The following is a 21,436-nucleotide window of genomic DNA, read 5'->3' on the forward strand; positions in this document are numbered from 1 at the left end:
GTCCCAGGCTAGCTACAATCCCAGGCTGAATTTCCCCAGAGTTCAGAGGTTTGCTCAATCAGGGGCTTGAGTTTGGGCAGGTCTGTGCTATCCTCCAAACTTCACCAGCAGGAGAATCCATGTGCATTGAGCAAAGAAGAAAGCTAGTGTCAACTACTCCAGTGTCACCTTCTCGGCTGGCTTTAGTTGAAAGATTAACAACAGATGTTAGGGCCATAACAGGTCCATGTTCCTACCTAGAAGGCAGGAAAAAAGGTTTCATTATAACCTTAGATCAAAATGCCACGAGGCCTACACCTCCCTTCAAAAAACACAAGTGCAAAAGCCAGGTAGAACCAATGCTGTTTGGGTTGACGCTGGGGTTTGAACCAAGCACCTTCAGAGCTATAAGCATTCACTACTTGAACTAAAGCAGTGGTTTTCAAACTGTGGGTCGCAACTCAGTACTGGGTTGCAGAATGAAAAGCACTGGGGCGTGGCGGCTCTGGTCAGCACTGCCGATCGGGCTGTTAAAAGTCCCATTGGCGGTGCTGCCTGGCTAAGGCTAGACCCTACCTGTTCTGACACCGCGCTGCTCCCCGGAAGCGGCCAGCAGCAGGTCTGGCTCCCCGGTGGTGGTGGTGGGGCCAACGGGCTCTCTGCACTGCCTCCACCCTGAGCACTGGTTCCACACTCCCATTGGCCTGCGGGGTGCAGTGCAGTCCGCAGTGCCAGGACAGACAGGAAGCCTGCCTTAGTACCCCCATTGCACCACTGACTGGGAGCTGCCCGAGAGAAGCCCACGCCCCAGCCCCGTGACCCAATCCCTTGTCCCAGCCCTGAGCCCTCCCCCCAAACCCGGAGCCCCTTCCTGCACCCCAAACCCCTCATCCTCAGCCTCACCTCAGAGCCTGCACCTCCAGCCCAGAGCCCTGACCCCCTCCTTCACCCCAGCCCCCTGTCCCAGCCCAGAACCCACTCCCACACCCTGAACCCCTCATCCCTAGCTCCGTTGGGTCGCGGGCAGCAACAATTTTCTTCAACTGGGTCGCCAAAAAAAGAGTTTGAAAACTACTGAACTAAAGGCCTACCTCCCTAGACTCAGACACCTTTTAAGTGGAGCAGCCACTAGAAGGAGACAAAGAGCCACACTCTCCTAGCACAGGTTACATAGTTGAGTAACTCTGATTAGTCAGTCTGCTGCCAAAGGCCAAGCAAACGTCGCCTTTAAGACACACCAACACTCCCAGTGCTGTTTCCAAGTTTAAAATAATCATCTCTTTTTTACACAGCTGGACATTGCTTTAGCTTATTTAAAACGGAGTGTTAGAGGTGCCCTCCATTCACCTGTGTGTGACACAAAACGAACAAGCAAAGGGGAGAACCAATTTCTGTGCAGCCAATACAACGTCTCAAGCAGTATGTCCCTGGAGTTGGGGGGGGGGGGAGGGGAATGCTGCAGTTGTATGAGAGCATAGGGATAGAGGTGGGGAGGGAGATTAGAATTATTCTGTTGCAACAATCTTGCTTCATTTTAACATCTGGATGTTCCCTCTTGGGACAAGCTTGCACCTTCCTGAGTCCCTGTCATGTGCAGCCCCCACATGCTCCTGAGGGATGCTCTTTACTTCGTCACATGCAGCATCCCTTCCTCTTGTGGTACTCTTCCAGGTGCAGGGCACTTTCCCTCTGCTTGTCCTCTTGAGCTGTCAGCAGCCTGGAATGATCAACACATTAGCAGTTCAAGAACACAGCAGTCTGATATTGCCTGCTTCCTGGTCCCCATCAGGCAAGAATAAACTAGATGTTGAAGAGTGAAGGGAAATAGTGACAGCTGGGCTTCTTTTGGAGTTGGGCTACATAAAAGACAGACAGACAATACTGGTGAGAAACTCCAAATCGATGCAGAGGAGGAAGTAGCACCTACTAGAGGAGGCAGTGTGTCATAGTGGGTAGGGCACTGGCCTACGACTCAAAAGATGTGGGATCTATTGCTGGCTCTGCCACTAGCCTACTGGATGACCTTGGACAAGTAATGTGCCTCAGTTTTCCCATCTGTAAAATGGGAATGCTGCATCCTTTGTAAAGCACTTTGAGCTCTACTGATGAAAAGCACCCTATAAGAACTAGGTGGTAATATTACACTACATTAGAAACACAGCTTAATAAACTAACAACTACTAGAGTGGGTCAAAAATTGTAAAAAGATGTTACAAACTTTTGTGTTTCAAAGAGAAATTATTTTTCTTTGTTTCCCCAAAAAATGTTTGTGAATTTTTTGAAACAATTTAAAAATGAATTTTTTTCAGATTTGACATTTTTTGTTTCCCTGCCCTTTTCCCATTTGGCCACTAAAAAAGAAATATGAAAAAAGCAGAAGAAAGGGAGGAGAAAGGAAAAAATGAAAACTGAAAATTAAAATTGTCCAGTTTCCATAGAAAAACCCAGAAATTTAATTTGGGGATTTTTTTAAAAGGTCTTTTTTCCCCACAAAAACAAAACAAAAGTGGTCCAAACATTTTGACCAGCTCTGATCTTTCCTTAGGATGTGACAGTGTCCAAACAAGGTGCTTTCCACACACAGGGGAAGACAACAACCAGTCCCATGGCATGTTAACGCCTCAGCCTGTTGAGTCACCAAAAACAATGTGCTACTCCAGCTTCTCATTTGAGACCAAGTTCTATCTCAGATGAACTCCCCTTCTCCTTGCCTGTACCTGAGAGAGATTGTAGCAGCTTGGCCATGGCTGAAAAAGGTACCAGGGTGATGCTGTTCCGCTCCACTCACCTTGCCATATGCAACATGGGCTCCAGGATGTTATAGCCAGTCATAGCGCTGCACTCATAGAAGACAGCCTTGTATTCCTGCAGGAAAGGAGAGTGAGAAGATAACTTCTGCTGCTGTCAACCCCCACCACCCATCACACCTAGTCTTTCTCTCTCTCTCTCTCACACACTCTCACACACACACACACACACACACACACACACACACACACACACACACACACACACACACACACACACACACACACACACACACACACACAGAGGTCTGGTTGGGGCCCTGGCATCAAGAGTGTGTCAAAGCTCCAGCAGCCCAGGGGAGCACTGGGTTGGGTCTTTTAGCTGCTGGAAGGACAGGGGGAAATGCCCCCTCACTGGCCTGTGTGTGCTGCCATGTAGTGGAACCTGGGAGAGACAAGACCCTGGTCAGGTGCAATCTGGAGCACCTCCTGCTCCACTACACAATTCAATGCAGCAAGGCCCAGTGCAGGAGTCTTTTCGGCTAAGGGGAGGCAGGGACCACTAGACATTGAAACCAGGAAAATAAATTCTCATTTCATAATCAACCAGTGCATTCCTGGCAAAACTAGGGTATGCCAAGAGCGTGGAGCCTGGACTGGCAGACTTGCTAGATCCCTGGTTAAATGGTCACTATTTCAAAGGAATGCTGTGGGCTACACCCTCAGCTTGAGGGGTCAAATTCACTTTAAGGATGCACCGAGCCCAAGCACAAAGAGTTCTTCCAGAGTCAGGGTCCATCACAAGCTGGCCACTTGATATTATTATTAAGGCTAAGATTTCATCACGGATATTTTTAGTAAAAGTCATGGACAGATCACGGGCTATAAAGAAAAATTCATGGAAGCCCATGACCTGTCCCTGACTTTTACTAAAAATATCTGTGACAAAATGGGGAGCCCAGCTGAGGGGTCCCCACACCGCCTGCAGAGGTTGGGCAGTTGTGGGGGCAGCTTCGAGCTCTGGGGGCTCCCACTGCCTATGCAGGCTCGGAGCTTCAGGGTCCCCGGCTCAGAGTTCTGGGGTACCCCCACCACCCATGGCAGCCGGGAGCTCTGAAGGACGCCCGCTGCCTGCGGCGACCAGGAGCTGCGGCCCCACCTCCCGTGGCAGCTGGAAACCCCCACAGCTTCTGACCGACAGGGCTGAATTCATGGAGGTTGGCAGAAGTCACAGATTCCATGACTTCCATGACCTCAGTGAAAAAAATCGTTGTCTTAATTATCATTTAAGGATTTTACCCTGCACCACTGAAGTCAAGGGAAGTTTGGCTGTTGATTCCAGGGGGTGCAGAACCATACTCTGCAATAGCTGTGAGCATAGGAGAGTTCCCTCCCATTTCCTAAATATGGCAGGAAGCAAGCAAACCAGACCAGAGCGAAATCTACAAAACCTTTGGAGCAGGGAGTAGCATACAGAGCCGCACCTTTGCCAGCCTTTCCCCCTCCGTCTTGGGCACGTGCTGGGTCTCTCTCTCTGCTGCATCCATTTTGTTTCCAAGCAGAAAGATCATGGCTCCATCCTCAATCCCTTCCTGTAGGGTAGACAGAGCAAGGCTCCCATGAGAACTGTCTGGAAGACAGGAATATCTCGGGGCTGGATACTGCTCCTGCCAACATGAATAGAAGCCTTGCTGTTGACTTCCGTGAAAGCAGGAGCAAACCCCGTGGGACCTGCCAGCGTGCCAAGAGATTTCGTTTATTTAGGAATTGTTCTGCAAGCTCTTCAAGTGACACTGGGAAAGGAAGTGAAACTATGGGAATGTGCTGATTCCAAGTGGTCGATTTATCAAACCTTAATGCCAGGGTTTCAGTGAGTGGGCCAGGGAGGAGATGGGATTTTAATGTGGGGAGGAGGAGTTGTATTTAGCTTCACTGGCTTTTTAAAAGAAAGAAAGAAATCTGCCCAATGAGAATTTAAAAGTCCTGCCAGTTTTTCCTGTAGAGCCTGAATTTCCTTGGTCTGGAGCCATTCAGCTTGATGCCTGCTGAACCCAGCCATCCTTAACTGAAAATCCACAGGCTAAACAGGGTAAGCAAATGTAAGCCCTCACATCGCATTTTAGTAGCAGCTGTCATTCAGGGGTCACATCTGAAGTCCCTTATTTAGGTAAAACCCCCCTATAACTTCACTGGAAGTCAACTTGAATAAGAACTTCAGCATTTGACCCTGGATCATCTCCGAACTTAAGTATTCTACTCTGCACCATCCACAACATTTGAACTGCTGAGGCTTAGAGTCAGGTGAAAAATATGGGCCAAATTCTCAGACGTGACTAGAGATTTTAGATGCCTCAATTTTTGGGTGCCCACAGTGGCCTGATTTTCAGAGGGCAGGTACTCAGCACATTCTGAAAATTAGGCCCCTTTCAGGTTTCAAGTTGGATTAAAAAAAAAAAAAGCACCTGAAATCACTAGACATTTTTTAAAATCTTGGCCTTGAATCCTTAAAATTCCTTGGGGAAAAATGACCAAACTATTTCTAATGGGTATGCACAAACTTGCTGACATTATTAATAAAACTAACTAAGCAGATTTATTTAAACCTTGGCTTGATTTTTATGTCTCAGCGTGATCTACAAAACAAGCAAAGTTTGACATTCTCAGCTTCTGCTTTGCATCACCCATAGACAAAATATCTACTCAGAACATATAGGGAAAGTATTCACCCCTTTCCTCTCCCCACAACTCAAATATATCTGAAATGATTTTGCTTTCAAACTTTCAAACACACACAAAAAAACCTCTTGCAAATCAATTGAGATTTTTGCAGAATAATGTCACTCCAAAATAATATGTTTGTGAAAGTTACAACAAACTGGAAAAGGGGTTGGAAGAGAATTTGTTTATTATTAGTGTTACAATAATGCATAGAGGCTCTAAATTGAGGTCAGGTCTTCATTGTGTTAGGTGCTGCACATACACATAGGAGGAGACAGTCTCTGTCTCAAAGGGCTTTTGATCAAAACAGACCATTATCATGTCTTTGCTCTCTGCACAATGGTAAGAATATTAGGAAACAGCTGAGTTCCAAATAATCAGGTTTACTAAATATATACAAACATGCTACACTTAGCTACATAAATACACTGTTGCTATGCTAGGTTTTGGTGACTTCTGCAACAGAAGACAAAGAGGCCCACTAGTGGCTTCCAAATAACTGAACAGAATACTACCCAATTCCTATCTACTACAATCACCCAAACTAAATCTTGGCTATCTATGATGTCTGCTATTATGGTTAGTACTGTTTGAGTACCCTACAGACCATAGGACCTTCCAGGCCTTTACTAGCATACAACATGGCTGCTTCAAATGGCCCCCTTTCTAGAGCAGGTCCATGCAGGGTCATTACAGTAAAAGGAGAATCTTGAGCAATGCCAGCATGTCAAAAACAAGCCCAAACGTGTCTCGCTCTTACCTGGATGCTACTCATCCAGTTCCGCACTGCCACAAAGGAGCACTCATCAGTGATGTCATACATCACAAAGATACCATCCACCTTCCGGAAATACTGTTTGGTGATGCTCCGAAACCTGAAGTCAAATGAAACCGAAGACACTTCCAGCATCTATTCAGCCGTTAACAAGCAAACAAACTATCCCTTTCTTAACATGGATCCTCTTTGCAGGGCCTGGTGGCAGCTGCAGGAGGCTCAGTCTTTCAGCCAGCTGTGATTCCCATTAACAAACAGAGGCGATGAAGGCAGGTGTCTCGGACTCTTGAGATTCCATCTCCATGGAGGGGCCCAAGGGAGCAGTGAATCAAGGAGTAAACTACCATCTGTCCAGAAGCATGGTGTTTAGGAAGCAGGAAGGAAAACCATGCCTGGGTTAGGCGGAAGAGGACTGTGAGGAGAGTCCATTTGGATGTGATCAGGGAAGAAGATGAAGGATTTGTCATGGGGAAATCTGGGGCTGGAGGCAGGGAAATCTCTGCAGCATGACGTTTTGGTGGATCTGTAACTTGGACCTTTTCTACACTGGGATTTCAGCCACTGGTTTAGCTACACCAGAGCAAACAGCATTGACCCAGAATAAACCATGTCTATATGAGGACTCTCAGCAATGCAGCCACACCAGGAACAAAGCCTTCATCTTATTTCTGCCCAGTTTGCAAGTGTCTCATACAAAGCAGCCACCTCATGGATGACTTAGCAGATAGATTTGAGTTCCAGGAGAAAGTCCAGCAGCTTGGGTAAGTATGTATTTTGGGGAACATACATTCTAGTTCAGGCACATTGTTCACCGAGTTAAACGCAGTAGAGATAGCAAGATCTCCACATATCAGTGCTTTATTAGAAGGACACTTTAGGACGCAGGCTGACAAGTAAGTCCATTCTCTTGGATAAAGGCTAGAAGAACATGCAGCAGGAAGTGATGTTTCTAAACTAAATAACTCTGCTTCCCTTGGAGCATATTCTCTTCTATGGCCTATGGGGGGCGCTGTTTACCCTAAGAGCTGGCATCAGGAAAACTCTCCATTTGAGAGAGCCAATAGTGTCTCTGGAGTTCCAGCAACACCTTTGACACTGTAGAGCACACTAGACAGTGGAGTGATGACCACATGTAGTGGTTATTTGCTTCTATGGGCCAAAAGAGATCATCAAAAAGCTCTCCCAGATGTGGAGGAGTGTGTCCCCCTTGCTGACACCAAGCATTGTCTGGGTGCTGCCAGTTAGGAGCTGTTACATCAATATTTTCAGAGCTAAGGAAGATTTTTGCACCATTCCAAGGTCCTGATTCAGGAAAGCAGTAAAGCCACGTGCTTACTTATAAGCACATGCTTAAGTCCCATTGATTTCAAAGGAATTTACACACATGCTCGAGTGCTCGCCTGAGGAAAGATGATTTCCTGAAGTGGGGTCCCCGAGTGATTCAAGGAAAGCATGTTACAACTAGGTTAGAAACAATTATCACCTGACAGCTCTGCCTTGGCATAAATATGGCTACAAGAACTTGTTTAAATGGAAATTTTGCTTCTTTACATGTGTCTGATTTGGGGCAGTCTCTATTTATAATAACCAAGTATATGGCACTTCTGGACTGCAAAATCTGATTGGCTGAGATGGGGCTTGTATCATTGTTAGTGGCCAGCATAGGGTCACACCACCCCTGTGACTCAACCTCATCATGAGATAGGTCTGACAGTGCAGCATATTTAGAGAAAAAAATGCACAGTGTTTGAGACAATCAGTGCGCCACACTCCATGAAATTAAATGGCCCCCATAAAGTGGTAAACTCAGATTTGAAAACACACCATAATTAAACAGGAGTAGCACATAGTAAATAAATGTAGTTCACTCTAACACAGTGTAGTTCTTTGTCCCCTGTAGTGGCTAGACCACAGGAGAGGTTTATCATTGTGTTACTGGCTCTAAGCTAAAAAAGCTAATGCTTTATCTTAAGAAGTAGAGGTTGGTGCTTTTAAATCCAGAGGTCCTAAATTCAATCCCAGCCAGGGCCATTGTTATATAAAATTATTCCCCAACATTCCTGGAAGCATCAGGAGCTGTTTTGAGTGCCACCTGCCCTGTTGTTTTTTAGGAGCACATCAACTTAGGTAGGAGAACTTTGAGGCCCAGAGCAAGTTTGTATCCTGGTGCTAATGATGCATGATGTTTGTATCCTGATGCTAATGACGAGGCTGGCCACAACCTTAAATATGTGGACAAGTACTCCAGGTGTATTGAAATTCACACCCTTCCCATGACACTCGGAATCATCCCCTCCACAACCTGCTTGGGATCCACAGATCCTATAGATCTCCTGCATGGAATTGTGATACAGACACTGATGACAGAACCTTCTGGTGCCAGCTAACAATCCCTATAAGGTTAAAATGAACATCACATTCCTTGGGACCTGATACAGGTCTGCTCTGTCTTCCCACACCCTGCCCACAAGCTCAGTAGCCACTCTCAGCACTTACTGTTACGTGACAGGCAGCATGAAATCCTAGCATGGAACCCAAATGCTTCATTTACCTCTCCTGGCCCGCTGTGTCCCACAGCTGCAAGGCCACCTGGGTGTTATCCACCATTAAACTCTTCACCTGGTAATCAATACCTGTAGGGGAGGCAACAGCACATGGTGATTGCAGGATGGGGCAGTGGAAAACAGGGAAATGAGGCCTATAGAAAGGATCAGTTGAATTACTTCAGTGAAACAAAATTGTAGGGGCAGGGACTCTGACTTCCTCTGTGTTGGGGAGGGGCCCAGCTCATTTTGGGAGCTCCTGCAGTCTAAAGAAATAACATTACAGAGAAGACACCAATCCTTCCCAACGCTCTCTTTTCCCCAGAAATAGGTCAGACAGCTCCCTGGATAATTCAGAGATCAACAACCCATCTTCTGAAGATCTTTAAGGTGTCTCAGGTTGGGCATCCCAGAATCACTAATCCTTTTTGAAAAAGCTTGGCCATTATATCTCAGTGTCGACAACATGTTCAGTGCTGTGTGGAACATACAGGAGAGAGAAATTATCCACTCTGCTAATGCTGAAGGAGATGGTTCTTATGGGTAACTCTGCACTGCCATGGATCAGAGATACAACAGTGGGATAATTTCAAGCTTCCTTTTTTGACGTGTCATTCTGTCCCTCATTTCCCAGGCCAGAGGCTCACACTGCTGTGACCTGGCAGCACAGGGGAGCCCTTTCACTTACCAATGGTTGCACTGATCTCAGCCAAGAACCTGTCATAACAAAAGCGATGGATGAAGGAGCTCTTGCCTACGCCAGAGTTGCCCACAAACACCACTTTGAAGAGACGTTCTGGGGAAGAGCTGACTGGTTCAGGTGCCTGAATTTGGGGAAAAGAGGGTAGGAAGAGAAGAGGAGAAGAGAGTTTATAGAAACCAAGGTCTGAGTTGTGCTTTATGAGCCAGAACTACAGCTGGTGTAGACCAATGGAGCCGGGAGGTGGGTGGTAAGGTTTACAAAAGCTCAATCTCCACAAGATTCACCCATCTTTCCCCATCCCCCCACCCCCTGGTAGCACGTGAAGGAAAAGAAAGAGCCCTAAATGATTAGACTTACCATGGTTTCAGTGCCAATGGGCTGCTCTCTGGGGGACAATGGGGCATCATCATCCAATTCATCTGCTGTTTGCCTCCAGTTGACATCACCCTTCGGAGCCATCTTTGGGTGTCTGCCAGCCCCTGTCATTTGCTGCTGCTCTCGCTCGCAACTTGAGGTGTGGCCCTCTCCAAAGCTCATTCTGCTTGCTTTCCCCTTCTTCAGTGCCGTGGTGGTGGCCAGGAAGTATTTACAGTTCTTCTTGTTGGGCTCTTCCACAGTTATGTCCTCCAGGAAAGTGAGAGGAAGATCCCCAGGAACCAGCTGTCTGCCAAGACCCATATGTGCCCCAGAGATGGGATGGGATGAGGGGGGCCAGAAATGATCAATGTGACCAAGTTAGAGCGCACAGAATACTGACTGGGACACACACACTAAGACACAAGACCAACAGTGCCCCCTAGGGGAGGAGGGAGGTGAGAGGCCATAGCACACACCTCCCAGTTCTGCAAACACTTATGCACATGTTTAAGTGTTTGCAAGATTGGGGTCTGAGACTGTGGATCTTACCCACATGTTATATAGGTTCAAGGCCTCTTAATGGAGCAAAACTAAAAGGAAACTCAGAGATGGTGGCACCAGCAGGGGTACGGACAGGCTGACCAAGCGTCCATTTCAAACAGCTTCTTATGGCAACTGTCTGTGTTGTAATTAGAGTGGCTCAAAAAAAGAGGGTTCAAGGTGGGGGAGGGGACTCTGGGCTGGGGTATGGGGTTGAGGTGCAGGGGGGTGGGCTCTGGGGTGTGGGAGAGGGTCAGGGCTCTGGGCTGGGAATGAGGGTTCAGGGTGGGGGAGGGGGCTCTGGGCTGGGGCAGGGGGTGAGGTGCAGGGGGTGTGGGCACTGGGGTGGGGCTGGGAATGAGGGGGCTCTGGGCTGGGGCAGGGGGTGAGGGCTCTGGGGTGGGGGTGTGGGCACTGGGGTGGGGCTGGGAATGAGGGGGCTCTGGGCTGGGGCAGGGGGTGAGGGCTCTGGGGTGGGGGTGTGGGCACTGGGGTGGGGCTGGGAATGAGGGGGCTCTGGGCTGGGGCAGGGGGTGAGGGCTCTGGGGTGGGGGTGTGGGCACTGGGGTGGGGCTGGGAATGAGGGGGCTCTGGGCTGGGGCAGGGGGTTGGGACACAGGCTTACCTTGGGTGTCAGTGCTGCAGAGCCAAGGCAGGCTGCCTGCCTGTCCTGGGGCACCGTGCTGTGCCCTGGAAGCGGCCAGCAGGTCCGGCTCCTAGGAGGGGCGTGTGGGGAGGCAGGAGGCTCCGCAGCATGCGCTGCTCTCACCTGCAGACACTGCCCCCCCAGCTCCCATTGGCCAGTGCTTGGGGCAGGGGCAGCGTGTGGAGCCCCATGGCCCCCCCACCTAGGAGCCAGATCTGCTGTCTGCTTCTGGGGCGCAGCGCGGTGCCCCAGGACAGGTAGGGACTAGCCTGCCTTAGCCCTGCAGCATCGCCAACCGGACTTTTAACAGCCTGGTTGGTGGTGCTGATGGGAGCCGCCAGGGTCCCTTTTCGACCAGGTGTTCTGCTCACCCTACTTCACAGAAGAGTTTTCATCCATGCCAAGGCAAACCACCACCTCAGGTGGAGTGGAGCAGTTGCAAGTTTACAGGCTCTCCTGAGGTTACAGCAATTCTTAAGTAACATGCTCGACAGCAGGAATGGGAACAGGATGATCAAGCACCCCGCCCCCCTTCCCCACACCACCCCAATCTCCAAGCCTCTGCCCTGCTAAGCCCTTTAGATCATCACACGCCAGCAACTGTGGGCTGGATCTCCAAAGGAACAGCTCTTGAGAGGAATGGGAGGACAATATCACCAGGCCCATCTGGTCCAATTGGGCAGAATCTCGGCAAGAGGCTCAGGGAGCCTCTCCAGCTTGTTCAAATTCCCAGCAGGTGATTTGCTCAGAATTTGTAAGCCAGACTTTTACCAGGGGCTTAAATATGTGGCCACTAAGGCTGCAGGGGAAAAAAGGGGGTTTGCTTGCAGAGTCTGGTAAACAGGCTAGTGGCTAAAGGAGCATGCACACCAGGAGTTAACTGCAGACTCTTTTAGCTGCAGGGACAAAATTGGGCCTTCACAACTGCAGATTATTTCTTAAAATTAGTCCATATGATGTGCAAGCCTCGTGTGTAGACAAAGAACAGGGCTAGCAGCTTCTGTCCTCATCATGCTGCAACCCAGCAATCTCCAACAGTTAACCTATCATTGGCCCACATTGTGGGGCGAGGAGTGGGGAGGCAGCAGATACAGAACACAGCTGGGCCAGCAGGCTGGTCCAGCTGATCACAGACTTATGGCATGCGACTAACACGACACAGATTCCTGTCTAACCGTTTGACCGGCTTGTCCTCCAACATGTATTTGCCTATCACTGAGCCTTTCTTCAACAGGGGCCTTTTGCTCTGAGGTGCCTGGACATTAAAGAGAGGGGATGAAAAGAGCAATTAGGATCCATCAGCCAAATGACCAAGCACCAGATGGCACCAGCTCAAACCCCACTGAGTGAATGGCAGCTCCAGCCTCACAAGGGAGATGGGTTTTCAACCCTTTCAAGGCTTTAGGATGTACAGCAACTGAGGCCAACCAATAGCCAACCGCTTTGGCTGGACATGCAAGAGAGATTAAAGAATTATATGCAGTTAGAAGGCATAATGGGGAGCGTCAGGAGATTTTCCTGGTAACCGATACATTACATTTCTGGGCCCTGAGTCAGGAAGGTACTTAAGCATACACCTAGCTTTAAGCACATGAATGGCCCCAGTGAAAATCACCAGCCTTATTCTCAGCATGAGCCAAAGTCGGTAGCTGAATTTGGGCCCTTATTATGATTTTTCATACTTTGAGGTGGTAAAGGCAGTGTCATGATTGGAAGGATTATGGCAAATGGGCATTTCCTGTTAAGTAGGGAATCACATGTCCCTACTTAACAGGAAATCACATGTCCCATGTCCTTCTGTATGGATCAGTGTCTCATAAAGCTAGAGGTTGTGGTTAATGCACACATTGTTCTTAATCACAACTGTGGCACACCTGTTCGCCTAGTCCCATCCCGTGTAGGTACTGCAGCAGATCGAGAGAGATTGGTGCTCAAAGGGGATCCGTGTCAGGACCTCCTCCTGCTTGTACTATGCAGAAAGCCACACGTACTCCATAGGAACAGCAGGTGAGAGAAATCACTTCTCCAATAGAGGCTTTGATAGCAACGTGCATGTGTGTCTAAGGAGAAAATTTTACTTGGCAGCTGTTGTGATAATTGGGCCGACAAAGTTACCAGAGGTGGGAGCTCACTTGTAAGACATGCATGAAAGTTCACAAGATGTTACAATAACCTGTAATAACAAATGTTGGTGGAAAGTCGGTCAAGTTGTCAGCAATGATTGTTATAAATAGATGCAAGAGAACCAGAGACTAACCGAGTTCAAACCAAAAAGGCCACATTGCTAGAACTATCTTCTAGTTCTTCTAGAACTCATGCTTGGTAACAACAGAAGATGGGGACTTGGAAAGCAATGGACCAAAATCGGTGTGGTAGCTATTCTGCCAAATGGGTGGACCAAACAATGAGGGGGTGGGCTATTCCACTCACTATTCCCTTTGTGGGTCCTTAAAGAGAGAGAGACTTTGGGGGGGGAGAAAATAGAAGAAGAGATGGAGGCTACTGGAGCTAGCTTCACCATCATCGCTGCCACCCCTACTGTCTCCTGGGACCCCACACCTTTGTCATCCTAATCCTGAGTGATGTCCTGCCCACACCAGGCCAGAGGGAGGGACCCAGATGACATCACCATGCCTACCAGCTATAGGTGAAATGGGATCAGACTAACAGTGGCAGGAACAGCTCTAGCCAGCGGCGGCTCCAGGCACCAGCGCACCAAGCGCGTGCCTGGGGCAGCAAGCCGCAGGGGGCGGCCTGCCGGTTGCTGTGAGGGTGGAAGTCAGGCTGCTTTCGATGGCATGCCTGCGGGAGGTCTGCTGGTCCCGCGGCTTCGGCGGCAATTCGGTGGCAGGTACGCTGAAGGCGCGAGACCGGCGGACCTCCTGCAGGCACGCCACCGAAAGCCGCCCGCCTGCCGTGCTTGGGGCGGCAAAATACATAGAGCCGCCCCTGGATCTAGCTCATCTCAACTAACTTCTCTTTTACCCAGAAGGGCAGTTCTGACTGTCTTTGATCCCACCTCAGAGACTGTCAGACATGGGGTTTTTACCCTTCTAAAATCGCACTCCAGCTAAAGGAAAAGGGACCAAGGGATGTTCTTAAAATCAAACCCTTATTTAATGCTTTACATTTCAAAGGCTTTCATTGTTTTGTTTTCTTTTCTTTATCTTTAATTAAAGGTTAAAAGGATTTTTAATGGTATGTTTGCCATGGTGCTAAGCAGGCTGAGGTCTCAGTATAACACTCCCAAGCACTGTTTAATGTTGGATATGACAGGGTTACGTTAATACCTTTGGGCCCCTCTATTCCATCTAAATTAATACCACACCATTGCTGCTTTTTAATGGCATTTCTCATATTTATCCTTGTCTGACAGGCCCCTTCCCTGCAGCCAGCTTCCCAGAGAGCATGGAAAAAAATTATTAAAGTAAACTAACACGCCTGTGAGGTAGGGACGTTCCCACAAAGAAAGCCTCAGTGACTTGCCAGAGGTCAGGCTGGGGTTCTATGACAGAGCAGGGAAATTGAATCCAGGCTAGCACGTTAACCACTGGAGCAGTTTGCCTCTCTTCACCCAGCTGGCCCTCTTCCACCCCCCCAGCCACAACAAAAGAGACAAGGCACAGATGAGGAAGTGTGCGCCATATGCTGGTTTAGGGGAGGGGTGAGGTCTCTTTTCCAGATTACACATCATTTTGGAGGCCTACAGGCACCAACACAAGATTTTGAGGGGGTGGGAGGGGGAGGGGCAAGGATGTGGAAGTGGTTTATAACCTACTCTACATCCACAGGAGCAGCAATTCTTGGCCTAGAGAACCCCTGCAAATGGCTCATGCTAAGTGCTCCCAGGGGTTGTGCTTCACATGCACACAGCCTAAACTGGGGTCTTTACTTGCCCCCCCAGTAAGAAACCCCCCCCACACCTCACCCTCAAACAACCCTTCCCCCCAAATCTCATCCTAAGGCAATTTTTAAAAAATATAAACAAATGTGGACAGTAGCTTCTCAGGGGACAAGAACTCTAAATCGGTGGTATTTTAAAATAGTCCTCTGGAGTCAATGGCCTCCTTTGCCTACAGGGCTAAGCTGAACTGCAAGTTGAAAAAATATTACCACAGAAAATAAACATTTGGACCAGATCCCACCTCAATGGAAACCAGCAAAAAGAGCTTCTGTTTCTATTTCCAGAGCATGGCAAAGGAAAGGGATTTAAATATACACCATGTCATGCCCTAGGGCTGATGGCATCTGGTTATAAAAAAGGAGCTCTGCCAGGGGCTAGTTTATATCAGGAGGTCCTGATTCTTAGAAAGCCACAGACCACCTATCCCCCACCGTAAGGTCTCGAAGCACCCTTGGTAACCCACTTCATAAAGCTCATATTAGAATGTGGTGCAAGTGTTCCTCCCAGGGTGAAGCAAAGCACTGGAGACACTCAGCCACAGCAGGAGGAGAAAACATGCAGGGGTCCGACTGGGAATAGCAGTTGAAATTTGAGTGCATTCTCTCAACGCTTGGAACTGTGTAGCCATTCCATCCCATGTGTCACATGAGCCTTGGGCAGTCCCGCAGAGCCCGTCAGTCACCTTTGGAGCTCAGGTGACTCCTGGGTAATCTGTTACCAGCCGGCCCTACCCAGAGAGTAAACGTTACCTACTAAATAAATACCTATTTCTAAAAAAAGAGAGACAGTTGCTGGGATTTTTTTTTCATTGGTTCGTCAGGCTTTTATTGGCTTGTTGGCTTCGTGTACCTTTGGCTCGTCACATAGATGGTACAGACACAAACATGACATCACAACTGTACAACACACAATGCCATGAAGACAACAGAACACATAGACTTACTATGGTGGGGTGAGGGGGAGGGAAGGCATGTCCTCTACTTCTCATTCACATTCCACCACTGGCATGTCCTGGCTGCCTAGGTCACATGCCTTACTAGTGGTGAATAGAGGAATCTTGCCTGATCAGGACAGCACCTTTGCTAACACACACACCACAACTATAACATGGCTGGGGATCAAACCTGGGACTTCTGGATCTAAAAGCACAAGTCTGTACTGCTTCTGCTGAAGGATCAGCTGTTTGCTCATAAACCTGTGTGTGTGGTCGAGCCACTAGAGGGCGATGCAAAGCCACACCATGTTAGCCTGGATTGCACAGATATGCTCATGGCAACGTTAGAAGCTTTTAGGAAGAAGGAGGGATAAAAGCCTTCCTAAAAGAGTGCAGAGGATCAGGCTTCTTGTTGCAATTAGGCACATACAGTCCCATATCTCTCACTCTAGCCCATGTGCTTGTTCCTTGCACCTTCATTTCACAGAAATCACATTATCCAGTCCTTCCTAAGATTTACAAAGAGCTAAAATGTTAAATTATTTTTGCTTATTTAAAAAATAGATCTAGTCCCTCTCCACGAGGGGCTGTGTTTAAACACATGTGCCAGAACCACAGAAAAGGGCAGGTAGAAAGGGCCCCATTTCTGTTGCCGATGGCTAGAACTTGCATCGCCATCCCGTAGGCAGAGTCCCCGTAAGGGAGCTGTGGCCAATCAATGTCCCTGGCAGCCTCACAGGCCTTGAATTACTTCATATTGAAATGAGATGTGGATTGGCTGACCACCAGAATCCCTGGGTTTAACAGCAGCAAGCTGTTTCCACTGGTCAAATATTAATAGAAACATTAGGCTGGGAAGGCTGAAGTCCCCGCACCCACCCCCAGCTAGGGGTTCACTGTGGAAAGAAAGCCCCGTGTCTGGAATACATGCCTCCAACTTTGAATGCAGTTCTTATAACCTGCCCAGGTTACCAGTTCTCTCTTGAGGGATAGATTTTCTTTGCACCATACCGCCAGTATGATCTGCTCTTAAAGCAGCATGAACTTGATTGGCCGGTGGTACACAGCTGATGTCAGGGTTCTAACATCATTCCCCCTCGCTGCTACCACCATAGGAGGGGGAAAGGTAAAGGCAGCACCTGTGAGCCACGCTGTTCTTAGGCTGCATTTTCAGCCTCGTGGGTCTGTTACAGCTGGCACAAGTCAGAGCAGCCCTCAGGTTGCTCTACTGCAGCACCAGGGGATCAGCCCTGGACAGAGCTACAGCAGGAGCAGGGCATGCCAGGTGAGCTTTATGCCACCTTTGTGCACATACTCCTGAACTGGACTCTGTGCGTCAGCCATACCACAGCACCTGGCTCATGATTTTAAATACACATTCTGTCATCTATATTACATATAGATGCATGCACACTCACACACACACACAAACAATAGCTAAATGTTTGAATAGTTCAAAATAAGAGACTCAACTATTGTTGTAACAGCTGAAGTGGCCTGGTCTTGCCTGAATGCTGAACTGGCTTTTCTTCTGGAGCAGATTTTAACAGCAATCTATGGTGAATCTAAGCCTATGTGTAACTGAGGTTTTGGTTGCTAACTCTATACAGTAACATTTCACATACAGGGCTAGAAAAATGGGTCTGATATAAGCCTCACTGACTTCATTTGAACTCTGCTGATTTACACCCGATGAGGATCTGGCCCCAAAATGCCTAAAATAAAGAAATATGGCAAGAAACGGATCAGTTTTTTCTCCTGACCTGCCATTTTGGGTGTGGCTGAGGTTTCAGTGCAACGCCCAGGCAGGGGCTCTGGGACAGATTCCATTCTCCAATACAGTCTGTGCCTCAGGCGTGCTATGTTCAGTACAGAAGCATTTTCTGACCTCTTTAATGGCATCCGTAGCTATTTCTTGAATAAGTTGCTAACTTTTTTCCTATTGCCTTCACCCCCGTCAAGTAAAATACATTTAAAAAACCCAACTAAGAGAGAGGAGCCCAACAGTTCTGGGGCAGAAATATCTTAGGGTGGAGGTATGTCTGTAGTATTCCTCTGAATGGCTCTAAAACAAAACAAAACAAACAGATTCTGTTTCTGCCCTTTAGGCTATATAGACTGCCTCAAAGGGGGTCCTTTCCCCCATTTTATTAACGTCAGAAATACCAGGCCCTAAATTCCTTCATATTGGTGGAGGACCAAAATGGTAATATCACAATAGGCTGAAAACTGAGCTGAACCTCTCCAGGCATGGGGAGGGGATACTAAAGCCTTGTCCACAGTGGAAGCATTTTTCAAATATTTTTTCAAATATTTGCACCAATGCCACTGAACCAGTGCAAACAAGTTGCACTGGTATCACAAGTGCCTTGCACCAGTACAACTACCCCAGTTTGAAATCAAGGGAAAAGGAGCTGGGGGGCAGGGAAAGTTTCCTTGACACAACAGATCATTAAGAAGAAACGCTAGGATGCCAGGAGGGTGGTTATCATCCCAACCATCACTGGAGCTCAGAAGCCAGGGTAGTTGTGATGGAAAGGCCTGGCATTGAAGCAGAATATAGTGAAAAAGGTAGAAACACCATTTTCCCCCTGTTTGCATTGGACTCTGCAATAAAGTGATCTGGTTTTATTGGGTTATTTTTCCAGGAGAGGGCAGTAGGCTAACATGCCAATGGCACGTGATCCCTATGATAAAGCCAGCAGGTGGATTGGATATCCTGAATGACTGCATACCATCTCTTGGTGCAGCAGGGACTCCGGTTACTCCGGAAGAGGTGAGCTGGTACCTCCTCCAGATGGCTTAGCTAACACTTTACACCCAGGACACAGGCAGAGCTGGAACGCTGCCTGGAACTGTGTGCTCTGATAGGGTGGATTCCAGCTATGGCCTAGATCGTGGCTAGCTACCCACCACCAGTTGGCACCACGACACTCACACATGCAATTAGCAGCTTCAGCAAATCCCCATGCAGGATTCAGAAACAAATCCTGCCCCCTGAGCCCTAAAGGAAATAGTCAATGCAATTACGTTGTTCTGAAAAAAGCCCCTCCTTCTTTGGATTTTACTCCAGCCTTTCTTCCAGGAGGAGCAGCTCGCAGCCAAAGCGTAGATGGGATCCCTGGAACTGACCCCACCATGCTTCCATTCACACGTCATCATGCTGGTCTTGCTGGTTTTACTGGCCCCTACCCAAGTGCCAGCCTGGCTTGGACATGTTGGATCCTCCTTACCCAGCCCTCTGCTTTGCCTCCTTGCACGCTCATTGACATTGCTGGAAGGCTGTCCCCTCCACGTCTTCACCAATGGAACACGGTGGCAGGACTAGGGGAAGATGACCCCTGGTTGCAAGGATGGATCTAAGTGTGGGTGAAGGGGAGGGGAAAGGAGATTTGCTGCAGGATGAATGAAGGGCCCACAAAGATGTCCACCTACACCACAGGCTCTTGCTAGTCTGGGAGGCCATCCAGCCTTTAAGTAAATGCTGGGATGCCGGTGAGCCTGCCTGCCCTATGCATCATATGGTGCCAATAGCTCTGCTCACTGCCCACCCAAGGCTGCATCTTGAAGACAATCAGACTGTGGGCGAAGGTGATGCAGATGAGGCCCACAGTGAACCCAGTGATGCTGTTCCCCGTCCTTTACGGGGTCTGAGCCCCATCCCCCTCCTTGTGGGCTTGCTGCTGCATGTCTGTGCGGCACACTTGACAGGGATGGGCTGGGACCAGGCTGGCAGCAGCTGGCATGAAGGGGCTAGGCAGTACTACTTGCTATAACCTCCAGTGGGGCCTGGAGGCTGCAGAGATGGGTGCCAGCAGGCAGACAATCTCTCTGGACTCTACCCCCTCATCACCATTCAGGCTAACACAGCCTGACCTCCGGCATGGGATTCAGCACCAGTGCCCTCCAGGCCTTGAACTCCCTGGCTCAAACACAAACAGCCCTGATCCCCACACCTGGGCTCCCCCTTCACCACGGCCACAGGGCAGTGTACTCCAGCAGCTCCTTCCCACTGGCCTGAATGCAATCCGCACGGTGCTCTCCAGAACGGGAGACGTGCGTGGAAGTCTAAGGTGCCACACCAGGCCTCGGGTGCTTGGGTCAGTGTCCCCCGTGGAAGTGCAGGGCCCCCGAGTGGTGACAATAACAGCAGCAGACGAAAGGGCGGTGGTTGGGGATTAGGATTTTCTTTCTTAGACTAACCAGCTTCTTGGCTTCAAAGGCATCTCTGTCATCCCGAAGCTTCTTGTTCATCTCTCTGCTCCAAAGGAAGGTGAGAGAGAGACAAGCAGAGTGGTTACCAAGTTCTCCTTGGGAGCAGGGCAGACACCAACATTGGAGAGCTAATTAGGGAAATAAGGATGCCCTCCCTGCCAGATGGGTTGGGTGGGGGTCTCAGTCCAGATAACGATGGGACTCCATAGTATTCCCTTAAACAGGAGGAAAGAATAATCTCCTCCCCTGGATGAATCTCTGGGTGACAACCTATGGCCTGGGCTATGCAGGAGGTCAAGCTAGATGATCATACTGGCCCCTCAGTGAATCTATGGATGCCACCACAGTACATTAAATATTATTACAGCTTCCTGGAGAGACAAAGAATCCGTATGGTGCTTCAGCAGCATTGGCACATCTGGAAACAAGCTAGCCAGAAGAGGACCAGAGCTACGAACCAGCCCAAATCCCTCTGGCTATTGTTTGGAGGATTCCCAACTCCCACCCTAAAGAGTCACTAGTTCTGGATGTCAATTTGCTCTTCCAGAGCAAACAAACATGCTTGGGCACTGCTGGAGTTTTGAACCTATTTCTGTCTGTGGGGTGGATAACACCTCTGACCTTTCCACCTCTTCTCAAGTCTCCTGTCTAAGGAAGTAGCAGTCTCTCAGCACCCCCCTTACCTGAGGAGCTCCAGCTGTCGAAGAAGACTTTGTTTCTCTTTCTGCATATTCTTAGAGACTCTGAACACATCCCTGTGTAAAGGGAGGGGAAAAGAAAACGAGAAAGAAAAAGAAACAAGGTTAAGCAAAAGATTAGAAAGGATGAGAAATCCGCCCGCCCCACAATGGCACTGTCTCTCATGCACACACAAGTGATGTTGCTAAAGGTACAAGCCTGCCAGCTTCAAAGATAGTTCAGTGGATAGCGCATTGGCTTTGGAGCCAGCAGACCTGAGTTCTACTCTGAGCTCTGCCACAAGCCTACTGTGTGTCCTTAGGCAAGTCACTTTCCTTCTCAGTACCTCAGTTACTCCGCTTGTAAAATAGGGATAATGTCATGGCTGGGCCATGGACAGCCCAACCTAGTAATTAAAGCCAGAGTTTACAGTCACAATATAGGACTTAAGAGTTGGCTGGGTCAGGATACTGGGAGGTCAGAAGCAGGAGACAAGCTGGAGGTTCAGGAACCACAAGTCAGATGCTAAGAGTCAAACTAGATGGAGATGCCAGAAAATGGATCAGGAAGCACAAGGCACGCAGTCCAGAGCAGGATAGTCCCCAGTTGTTCAGACAGGTTCCTGCTGCTGGCTTACATAGGACCAGGGGGCCACACTGGAGCCAGACTTTGTAGGTCCCACATAAGCTGCTGCCAG

At 48.7% G+C, this 21,436-nt stretch overlaps 1 protein-coding gene across 3 annotated transcripts in view; it reads right to left on the reverse strand.

The window, feature by feature from the left end:
* Positions 1 to 1,234: 1,234 nt before the first annotated feature.
* CRACR2B (calcium release activated channel regulator 2B) overlaps positions 1,235 to 21,436 on the reverse strand; it is a 74,304-nt gene continuing 54,102 nt past the window's right edge. For all 3 annotated transcript variants that reach the window (XM_045015273.1, XM_045015274.1, XM_045015272.1), the window contains exons 9-17: positions 20,745 to 20,816; positions 20,050 to 20,104; positions 9,823 to 10,125; positions 9,451 to 9,586; positions 8,771 to 8,852; positions 6,205 to 6,319; positions 4,211 to 4,318; positions 2,768 to 2,844; positions 1,235 to 1,696 (exon numbers count right to left, since the gene is read on the reverse strand). In XM_045015273.1, coding sequence (XP_044871208.1) covers positions 1,612 to 1,696; positions 2,768 to 2,844; positions 4,211 to 4,318; positions 6,205 to 6,319; positions 8,771 to 8,852; positions 9,451 to 9,586; positions 9,823 to 10,125; positions 20,050 to 20,104; positions 20,745 to 20,816 — 1,033 coding nt within the window. In that variant the 3' untranslated portion in view covers positions 1,235 to 1,611. The remainder of the gene's footprint in view (positions 1,697 to 2,767; positions 2,845 to 4,210; positions 4,319 to 6,204; positions 6,320 to 8,770; positions 8,853 to 9,450; positions 9,587 to 9,822; positions 10,126 to 20,049; positions 20,105 to 20,744; positions 20,817 to 21,436) is intronic.

This window comes from Mauremys mutica, chromosome 4 (assembly GCF_020497125.1).
Source record: "Mauremys mutica isolate MM-2020 ecotype Southern chromosome 4, ASM2049712v1, whole genome shotgun sequence".
NCBI classification, from domain to species: domain Eukaryota; kingdom Metazoa; phylum Chordata; order Testudines; family Geoemydidae; genus Mauremys; species Mauremys mutica.